Here is a 10,647-nt window from a genome sequence, read left to right as displayed (position 1 = left end):
TGAGTTATAGTGACTGTATCCATATGGTATTTTTATCTCATTCTATCACTATAATATGGTATCATTATAATTTTCCTATAGTGACTTAGTGTGTCTGTGGTTCTCAACGATTTCATAGACCTTGTTGTAGACTACTTAACATACACATATACATATATATCTTATAGTTTAAACTTACAGACTTTCTATAGGCATAGTTTTGCTGTGATTTTTGTATAATACCTTAGAATGTATAATAGGATTAGTATGGTTCTTCATAATTTTTCTCCCCAGTTCCAGAAACAGAATAAAGGAAAAGACCACAAGCTGAAAGTGCATAAGCAAAACTGTATTCTGAAGACAGGAAGCACCAGTTCATTAATTAATTTATGAAAGAACATGGATATTTACAGCAACATATTTACAATTATATTTGGTAACATAAAAGTGAGAAATACACAGAACTTGTAATAGGGTGAGCGATTAATGATGAGGTCCACAGTCACATCACAGTGGTCAGTTCATTTCAGATGTAGTGTAAGAAGTACTGTGGTTAACATAGTGGTATGAGGAAGATAACATTAAGATATTTAGGCTTAAGTAAGGCACTTAGGATATTTACCAACACTACGAAGTACAAAATGTTTAATCTACTATATGAAATGGTTGAACAAAGGCAGTAGAAAGTATTAAAACACACATAACCGATGACAAAATGATTCAGTAATGCTATTATCAAACCTGTAGCGCGCATATTTACTGATTCAGATATTTGTCAAACTGTTATCACAAAAAAACACAATGTGCACTCAAAAACAATCAAAGTCTTTACAGCAGTTCAATAATTCAGTTGGGATGGGGACATTTCATGAGAAGTAGAGGTGTTCATGACAGCTGTGAAGCTTCTGCAGGCAAATGAAATAAACCTGAAAACCTGAAGTACAGAAATATAGCTAGAAGTAGGCAGGAGGTAAACATTAATTAACAAAAATTTGCAACCTATTTCATTTTAGTTAGGAAACTGAATTTCTTTTGTATCCTCTCCGTCTCCCTTCTTAAATCCGGCAATATCTCCCACTGATTACATTAAACATTCACATCGTATCCCAGTGTTATTTATGAAATGTAGTAAGCCTCAGCTACAATTACAGTCACAGTGTCATACATATATTGCGTCCTTTGCATATTCAGACCCATTTAAGTATAAAAGTAAACCATTTCCCCCCTTTGGTTGCACTGTGGGCATGCACGCACGCATAAATACACGCACACATACAAACCTGCTGACAGTTGCTTATATAGATAGCTGCGGTACAGATGTGAAAGACAAAGCAGACTGGAAAGATCAGTGCCAATACAACGTCCCATTAGCTGTATGCTGTGGTTCCAGTCCATTGATTCCCACTGCGTTCCTGTGGTCTGCAAGTTGGCCCACTTGAATGTCATTTTCACCACTGGTAACTGTCACGAATAGTTCTGTGTTTGTTTCCAGTGGTGTCCCAAGGCAGAGAAACCGTAGTAGTTTAGCTGTAGCCGTCGTTCCACTCCATGACTTTATCATATTCCTGGATCTTCTGTTTGATGTGCGAGAGTTTGTTCTTCAGGTACTCACAGCGCTCCTTCTTCTCAAGAAAAGTGGGATCCTAGGAGGGTAAAGTAGAAGCAGAGATACAGATTAAGTGTGATACAGATTTTACTCTCAGACTAACTAAACAAACCAGCCACTTGCTGATCATTAACCATGCAAATTCAACAGAGCTTTGGAGCAGCTACTTAAGTCCGTAAGATTTACTTTGACTGATAAGCACAATGCATCCATTGCTGCGTATGTTTCAAGAGGTAATTAATACATTCAGCTACAAAAACACACATCCTCTTTTCTGTCTAGTGAGCCTAGAGTCTTTGCTAGAGATTCACAGCCTCTAACTACAGCTACTCTTCTACTTACTTTCTAGAAACTCAAACAGCACACAGCGGAGAACCAGCCATGTTGTATAGTATAAACTAACGTGAGCAGATAAGAGAAAGTCACTGCTGCATACAGAATATCCAAACAATCAACGGTGACAAGACAATGGACTCACATTTTTCTTCCTCTGGTACTCCTGAAGAATTTTGTTAATGCGATCATACTCCTAGAAAAGAGAGAGGAGAGTATTCAACTTAGGTCACTTCATTAAAGACTAAAATACAACACAAAAAATCCCTTTCACGAATATCAATGCGCAAAACTGATGCCATAAAATACTGTATGGGGCAGGGAAGGAATTTCAGGGTGGAGCGGAAGTCTAGCAGGAACAGGAAACACAGACAGAGGACATTTCAGGACGGGGGAAATGAGGCAGAGCTAAACAACAAAGAAGACTGGATGCAATATTCATGAGACGCAGTTTGGCTCTGTCCCATATGGTTCCTCAACACTCACATGAAACCATGGGACTCATTGATGTAATCTGTTCAGTAGGGCCCTATGTTTACTGCTGTGCAGAAATGACGACTTCAGTCGTGAACGCAGAGTAACATGGAACTGTGACTTTTTAGGGAAACTGTAGAAATAGTTAAACATTTGTTGAAAACACGATAAGACACATTTCAGTATCATGGCAAGGTGTGAGGTACAGAGCTGTCTGTGTGTGTGTGTGTGTGTGTGTGTGTGTTCGCCTGTACAAGTGTATAAGACATTATTTGCTTTTTTTATTTTTTTTTATTACTATTTTTACTGTTTCTGCTGTTTATTTTCATTGACTACTCTATATTCTAGACCTAGACTCTCTATATTCTAGACGTAGACCACCCAGATATTTTCCAGTACAGCTCTGCCAATACAATCACTTGCAAAATATAAGCAGTGCTGTTTGTTGGAAGCAAAATATGAATAATATGAATATCTGTGTGGGCATTCATCTGTCATCTTGTAGATAAAGCCAATAACAATTTTAAACCGCTATCAGATACGAAAAATCTGCAGTTGCAAAGACACTAAAATATCAAAATATATATGCCTACTGCACATTTAGGTATTAATAGCAGGCATTTAGGAGTACAAAAAGGGAAAAAACAACAACAAAAAATATAAAACGTGGCTTCAGAAACAAAACCACAAAAAATGAAAATAAGATTAAAATGGATCTCATAGTACCTCGAGTTAGTGCACACAGGTATAAAGAAGGATTAATGAGGGGGACATTTTAGACCTAAAGGAAATCAGCCAGATGCCAATATGTATACCAGCTGAGAAATTGAAGTGATAGTGTATTATTTTGGGAAGCGTCAGAGATGGAAGTAACCAATTACCATCTGGCTGGTAGGGTTCTGGGGCAGGCTGTGCATCATGGAGTCCATCTCGTCAAACTTCTTGAGAGTAGCCTGCACCTCTGAGTGCAGCTCTTTGTACTCAGCATACTGGTCATTGAACACAGCCCGGTACTGGTCCCGTTCATCATCAGACCGGATGGTTGGATACTTACTGCAGGATGGAGATAGAGAATTACACTTCCTTAAGACTGCAATTCCTTTACAACGCTACAGCACTAAGAAGTAAGGTTGTACTACATTTAAATAATAGGCAATGCTAGATATGGTTGCTCAATTGTTTACCAAAGTAGTAATACAGTAACAATGTGACATATACTGTATATCATGATGGCAAGGGACTGGGCTATAATTACTTTTCTATAAAACACAAGTCTCTCAAGATTACAAAATATATGTAAAAATGAAAAGAAAACATTAAATTCTCATTGCAAGTCTCAGCTTGGTCGATTGGGGTGGATTTGCATGTGTGTGATTAATTTGCCTCTGTTGAGATTCAGGAAATACAGCACAGTATAACTACTGTGTTGTAGATGTAGATGTAGATACTGTAAATCCCCCTAAAAGGGATATTTCAATGTTTTCTACTGTCTTTACTCTCTGTTTCTACCCAACACTGGCTTAACCCACTTACATTTTTAGGATACCATTAGTCAAGATCTGAGCAGCACTCACGCAATATAGTCAGGCATGATCACAGGTTTTGGAATGTGTCCTGATGGTATGGCTCCCTGCAAAACCCTCGGAGGTCCTGCCTTTGGGGCAGCCTGGATAGGAACCACTGTCGAGCCTTGGACCGGCTCTGGAGCCTTGGGGACAGGACCTGGAGCCATCTGCAGAGGCAGAGCAACAGACAAAGAGCAACTAGTCAAGTCAGATGAAATGTGGTGAATGAGCTAGCTGATAAAATAGACAGGGTGACAGTTGTCACCAAGCTCCACCTGGGTATGTTATAAACTGAATATAATCAACAACAACACATGTCTGTATTGCTTTTAATGTGATGTTGAACTTTGGTAGTACCTTGGGTTCTGTAGCTTCCTGGACATGATATAACCCCAAAAATCAGTGATTCTCCTGTATCTGTTTCTACGTGGCTCCAGTAGAAACGATTGGAGAATTGCATTTTTTCTCCCTCTCCATTCACTGCTATTATATGGCAAAACAGGTCTCAAAATCACACTTTTTTTTAAGTGAATCACTTTCTTTTGATTGAACAAGTGTAACACTGATATTCTTCCTACCGGATTTTGGTGTTACACTTATTGGTTTAATTTAATAACATAAAGAAAGCAATTCATTTCAGCAGAATGACTAGTTTTTTTAGATACTATATGATGGCAGTGAATGGAGAGAGAAAAAAAACAATTCTCCAATCATCTCTACTGGAGCAACAGATAACAGAGAATCCCCTTTATATCATGTCCAGGAAGCTACACAACCCAAGGTACTACCAAAGTTCACCATCACTTTAAACACAGAGTCTTACATTACAGAATGCTTACCAACGACTGTGCACCTCGCATCTCTGAAGACTGCATCTGTGCAAATGGACAAACAAAAAATACACTCTAATATAGTATATAATCAGAATATACTGTTACGAGATCAAAATACAGACAAACGCAGACCCAAACATATAAACATGTGCAGTAAACATACACAGCTGAGATCTTACCTCCTGGCCATACCTCTCCCGATATCTGCGTGCAGCTTCATGTCTCCACAGCTTCAGACACACCATGGCTCCTATCAGATACACGACCATGGTGACAAACAGAAAAATGATGGCAGCAGTCTGGCCAGCCTCGGTGCGGCAGAACGCCCCATTAATGCCGTTGTTGAACACAGGGTAGGAACAGAGACCGCCGCGGGTTGTGTCTCGGACATAGACGATCCCTGGGAAAGAGCAGAAATGCTGTTACACAAGAGGCATTTGGTCGTTTGACTTACCATGACTTGAGGTTAACCCGTCCTCCATCGTAATGGAAGATGCAAACAGCTGCATGTCCTACCTGCTGCCATGTATAGCACTGCCAGAGCAAGGTTCATCGTGAACTCAGTCAGAGGCCACCAGGATGAGTCCAGCAGGATGGTGCGGTAGTACATTGTCATCCCCAGCACTAATAGGATCACAGTCACCAGCCAGGCCAGCCCCGCCACCACCAGCACAAATGGAGTCTTAGGACCTGTGTAGTAGGACGCGCCTGTGCCGTACATTCCCCCTCCATGCGCCCCGTACCCTCCTCCAGGAGAGGAGTATCCAAACATGTTGAACCACTCGTTGTCCTTGTGGACATAAGCGCAGACACAGGCAAATACTGCTGCTCCCAGTAGTAGCTCCACGCACCCCAGAATCCTCAGCAGCCCCGCCCAGGACTTCATGTAGGCGTAGCGCTGGTGGTACTCCTCCACTCGCTCACTGTAGGTCAAACCCGTGTGGTGGGTGCGCCCTGAAATGGACTCATGGGGCTCCCGCACTTCCAGTAGCTCTTTGCGGGAGTTGTAGCTGCTCCCCGACCCCCCATAGGGATCGCGGTAGGAGCCAGGAACAGAGGGGGATTGGGGAGGAGAGCAACGCACCCCCTCACTGGTGCTGTTGTTGTTGTTACACGAGGAGGCAGGCATGGACCAGGGCTTGCTGCTGCTCCGGCCGCTGTTTCTGAAGAAGTTCTTCCAGGAGTCCGGGATGAAGCGGTGGACCGGTTTGATGTCAATGGCGGGGTCGGGGTCCGGGTCCGGATCGTCCTCGCTGCCACTGGGGTCGAACTCGGGTCCCACGGGGGGATGGTCTGGCAGAGGAGGGGGAGGTAGGGGATCAGCACTCCGAGCGAGGTCACCTGCTTTCTGCTCTCTCAGGGGCTGCAGATCGTAGGAGTCTTCTCTGGGTAAGGACCCGCGGGGAACCTGGTCATAGTGGGGCGCCTGGCGGACACGCTCAGTGCGTCCGTAAAAGCCTCCTCCATATGACATGAGGATGGTGATGGTCCCTAACAACACACACACACACACACAAACACACACACATAACCACGCATATGCACACACATGCATACACAAGCAAAATATTACCATTTAGATGAAAGCCGATTTTTCTTGTTCCTCATAATAACAGGATTATACACTCTGAGTTGCTAGATTATGTCCTTATTAATGGTTTGATGCACTATGTTATCATTATACATCATTAAGAGAAGACAGTCATCAGCAGGCAGAGAACAAGGAAAGATAAAAGAGGAAGAAGGCACAAGATAACATAAAATCTTATTGGACCAGTTCAAATGAGATCAGCCTCATATTCATGCAACATTGTTTTACTTCAAAACCAAGGATACAGGACCACCTTAATGCTAACCCCAGTACCAGAGGTCACCAGAGAAAATACGTTCAGCCAGAGCCCTGGAAAGTCAAGATGTTATCCAAGCACCCTCCATGCAAGCCCAGTCAAGAACACATTTTTGTGCCACAACCAAGGAGCAGGACAAGCCCCCTTCTTGTTGTAATAATCAATTATGTATTGTAACCAGGAATGCTCAATTTATTGGTTGTTGCGGACAGCACAAAAATACATTCGTGATAATCAATCATCCCATAAGAGCCCACTTGTTTTAATGGATATGATCTTGAGAGGTAAATTGTTTTTAAAAAAAAATAAACATACTGTGCTTGAATACCTCTTTCACACGCAGTCACTCAACACGACTTACATTGGCTTGCAGGTCAGAATGCAAACCTTGTATGAACACACAGTGTGCCGAGGATTCACCTGCGAAGACAAACAAGGCTGTTGGCTCATTTATCCATTAGCTGGCTGCAGTGTGCAGTGTGTTTCTGACCACTCACCGTGACACACAAGCTCTGGAGAGAGTCAACAGCAAGTCTGATTTTCTCAAAGCAGTCAGTGGTCCAAGGGCTTGTGATTCTGTGCTTCACTACATGTTGAAACTATGAAGAGCTTGACACCTTTAAGTTAAGTAGCCTTAACTTAAGTGTACTTGACTTCCATGTCAATAGCATCAATTCTTTAGGTAGGCTGTAATAACATCAGGTTACGTGCAGACTGGCGCCTACTCATGTTATTAGGAAAAGCTGTTTGCAAGCTGGTCTTTTGTAAGGCAGGAGGCAAGTGTAGCTGGCCCTATGATATAAAAAATTGACGGAATATATAATATTCAGTGCAAAGTAACGATGTGAATGCAGTGGCATAACTCAGGAAGGCCCGAGTGGCCCAACTTCAAACAAACCTATGAGCCTACATGGTTTCAGCTGGACAGGAGGCACCACAACACTTTAGCTTGATACCTGGTAGACATGTTCGTGTTTTTCTGAATGTATTAACGGCTGCGACTTTCTAAAATATAGTTCTGGATGACTTATTTTACTCGTTAAGTGTTTACGATAACAACGGCGCCTAAAGAGATAAACTTTACTCGAACAGCGAGTAAAGTTGCGACTGTTACAGCTGACTTTTCGGCACAAAAAAGTTTAGCCCTCAAACTAAATAATTCCCAGCCAATTCCTGCTAAATGCATGGATTTCTATCTGGCTTATCTGATATAAATATGGCTTGTAGTTCGCCTACCTTATTTTCTTCCTTTGCCTGCCGCCGTCTTTCTCCCATTTCAGTAACGTTAAACCACAGGCACAGGTTTCCCACAGACGTGACCACGTGACCTGCCCATCCCCGTGACGTCACGCAGAAAGTGCACAGTCTACCTGTAGCTCTATTTGCCGAGCAGTAAACCTGAGTGAGGAAATTACATCTCACATCTAGGAAGTGATACTGTGACTAATGTACACACACACTACACTTAACCCCCATCAGCTGGCATGTGTTGTATTGGTGTAATGCCTACAGTCAACTGCTTCTGCTAGACTACTCATATTTGGTTTGACATTGTTTGACATGTATGGAGGTGTATTGTATTTGTTCTTTCGCGCTCACTGTTATTGCTCTTTTTGTTATGTTTGTAGTGTCTTGTAAGCCCATGCGGGCTGGGCACCTTTTGGTGCATGACACTTTGAAAAATAAATTACTTACTTACTTACTACTACTACTACTTATAATAATAATAATAATAATGATAGTAATAATCATCATTATTTGTTGCTCGTTCCAGAGGTCGTTCCAAAGTCTAGCAGCCCTGATGTAAAGGCCTTACCACCTCTTGTTGAACAGTGTTTAGGGCCCTCAGGCTGTGATCTGAATCATATGGGGTTAAAGGCTCTGTGATATATAGCTTAGTGCCAGGCCCAGGCCTCAAAAACAATCAGTAAACTGAAACTAACAGGTCACCTGTGTAAAGATGTTGCATTCAAGGTGATGTGACCAGTGTCTTTTTGTTCCGGTAAGAAAACTATAACTGATGTTTTTTGTAAAACCAGAGGAAAGAGAGATTTTCACCTGAGGCAGGAATACAGAGTCACAGAGGAGAAGAGATAAAAGCATGGATGACCTTTAGATCACTTAAGGACAGAAACTGCTTAATTTTAGAAATATTTCATAGTTAAAAATACAAGATTGAACTCTCTTAGCCTGCTTGTCAAAGCTCAAATTTCCATCAAAAATTACAACTAAATTTCTTGCTACTGGCCTTACGTTGGCAAGACAAAGTACCTAATTCAGAGTGGATCAATTAGTAGACAAATATTTAGTCAATATTTAGCTCAGGGACCAAATACTATTATTATGATTATGATTATGATTATGATTATTATGATTATTGTTATTATTATTATTATTATTATTATTATTATTATTACAAAGTATGAATATAATATATATGATTAAAAATGCATCTTAGACCTCTTATGTAAGCTCAGGAGTGACACAACTTGACACAACAAGTTGTTAATGATTTCTTTGAGGTTATCTTCCATCCATATATTCAAAGAATAAAAAAAGAGCCCAACTGATACTGAGGATAAAGGCTTTAAATTTAATCAAGTCAGCACAGTGTGCTGGGTAGCGGCTTATTGCCTTAGACATTTTAATGTGCTATAGTTCTGACTGATCTGTTCATCTAAAATGCTGCTGTGTATGAATTCAGATTGGATCATGTGGAAGAAAATTTAACATACATGTATGAACAGCTGAACTGAGGTCCCCTCAGGGAATGTAAGGTTTCATGATGAATGGTCACCTCACTGTAACCCTTGTGCCATAACTTACTAGGCCAGAGGTCTCTTGACACAAGTGGCTCCTGGATGTCCCAGACTATCTGTAGATTCTCTAAACTAAGACATAACACATGTTGCTGTAACTCTACTAATACATAAAGACCAGTTCAAATATATTCTCCTTTGAAGAAGTGTAGGTAGCTTCATGCTGTGTGCATCTCTTCCTCTTATAAGACTCCTTTCAATAAATATATATTCAAGTAAGACGAACCTCTGACTCCAGAACTTTTCCTCAACAGGTCATCTGTGTTATTGTGTAGTGACCTCACGCTCGTGCTTCTCGTAGTGCACAGAGGAATGTAGCACAGTGTGAGACACAAGGCCGTTCCCCAAAGGCTGCAGTGTTTTGGTTTTGTATGAAGTCACCTGCTGACTCAGCATCTGCCGGGGCAACACATCATCTGTCCCTTTACAGAAAGAAGAAACGGGACATGTGAGGACAGGTTCTACATATTGAACAATCCTCGATCATTATGCTCAGGCCATGATAGATGGCTCTGAATAGATTTACAGCTTTATCAACCTGTAGTTTGCTCACACCAAATTAATATGAATATTTATCAATTAAAATGTATGAATCACTGTGAACAAGGATGTATTGTAAAGCACTGTAAGTTCTCCATATATCTCTGCAACAAAGTCACCAACACAAATTCCTGTACATTTATTGTACCTGAACACAACACTTGGATATAAAATGCATTAATCTTGACCCATTTGTATACAGTGTGTAATGTTCTTGATATTCAAAAGAGTTTACTGCATGTAGCTGCTGTGTAATACGGTTTAGAATCACCTGCTAACAAAGCTTTACATTATTAATGGCGGAAGGCGAGTCAGTATTGAAAATGGAGAAGTCCAGGCAACTGACCTTAAATCAACTGACCTGCAGTGTCACTGCAGCACTGAAACAGACTGCTACAATGAAACAGGCTAACCTATTTCACAGGATGAAGACCTTATATAAAACTAATTTGTATTGCTCAACACTTTAAGCTCTCAACACCAAGTGTCAGATTTGATAATAATAGATACCGTACCTAATAAAGTGGCTAATGAGTGTAAATTAGCCACATTAGGTGTACACCATGACTTCATCATTACTTCACACATGAGATCACCATTACATCCTAATTACTTGACTGAGCTGTTGTGTCCCTTTAAGTAAAGTCATGG

The 10,647-nt window shown here is 41.0% G+C and overlaps 1 protein-coding gene across 5 annotated transcripts; it reads right to left on the bottom strand.

The window, feature by feature from the left end:
* Positions 1 to 332: 332 nt before the first annotated feature.
* On the bottom strand, positions 333 to 7,961 carry marveld2a (MARVEL domain containing 2a). 5 transcript variants are annotated; one of them, XM_071522903.1, is made up of 9 exons: positions 7,874 to 7,961; positions 6,953 to 7,057; positions 5,307 to 6,281; positions 4,970 to 5,190; positions 4,797 to 4,832; positions 3,967 to 4,124; positions 3,274 to 3,445; positions 2,064 to 2,114; positions 333 to 1,622 (listed from the first exon to the last, which is right to left on the bottom strand). In XM_071522903.1, the coding sequence occupies exons 3-9, from the start codon at positions 6,262 to 6,264 to the stop codon at positions 1,503 to 1,505; spliced, it is 1,716 nt and encodes a 571-aa protein (XP_071379004.1). In that variant the 5' UTR covers positions 6,265 to 6,281; positions 6,953 to 7,057; positions 7,874 to 7,961; the 3' UTR covers positions 333 to 1,502. The 5 variants fall into 5 exon arrangements, with proteins under 5 accessions (XP_071379004.1, XP_071379002.1, XP_071379005.1 ...); XM_071522901.1 differs by having other exon boundaries at positions 6,966 to 7,057; XM_071522904.1 differs by having other exon boundaries at positions 6,999 to 7,057; positions 7,874 to 7,940.
* Between the last annotated feature and the right edge of the window lie 2,686 nt (positions 7,962 to 10,647).

The sequence above is a fragment of the Centroberyx affinis genome, unplaced genomic scaffold (genome assembly GCF_046629955.1).
Source record: "Centroberyx affinis isolate AG114_WGS23_722 - 3 ecotype Tasmania unplaced genomic scaffold, CSIRO-AGI_Caff_v1 ptg001044l_1, whole genome shotgun sequence".
Taxonomy (NCBI): domain Eukaryota; kingdom Metazoa; phylum Chordata; class Actinopteri; order Beryciformes; family Berycidae; genus Centroberyx; species Centroberyx affinis.
This window is presented reverse-complemented; position numbering and strand designations above follow the sequence as displayed.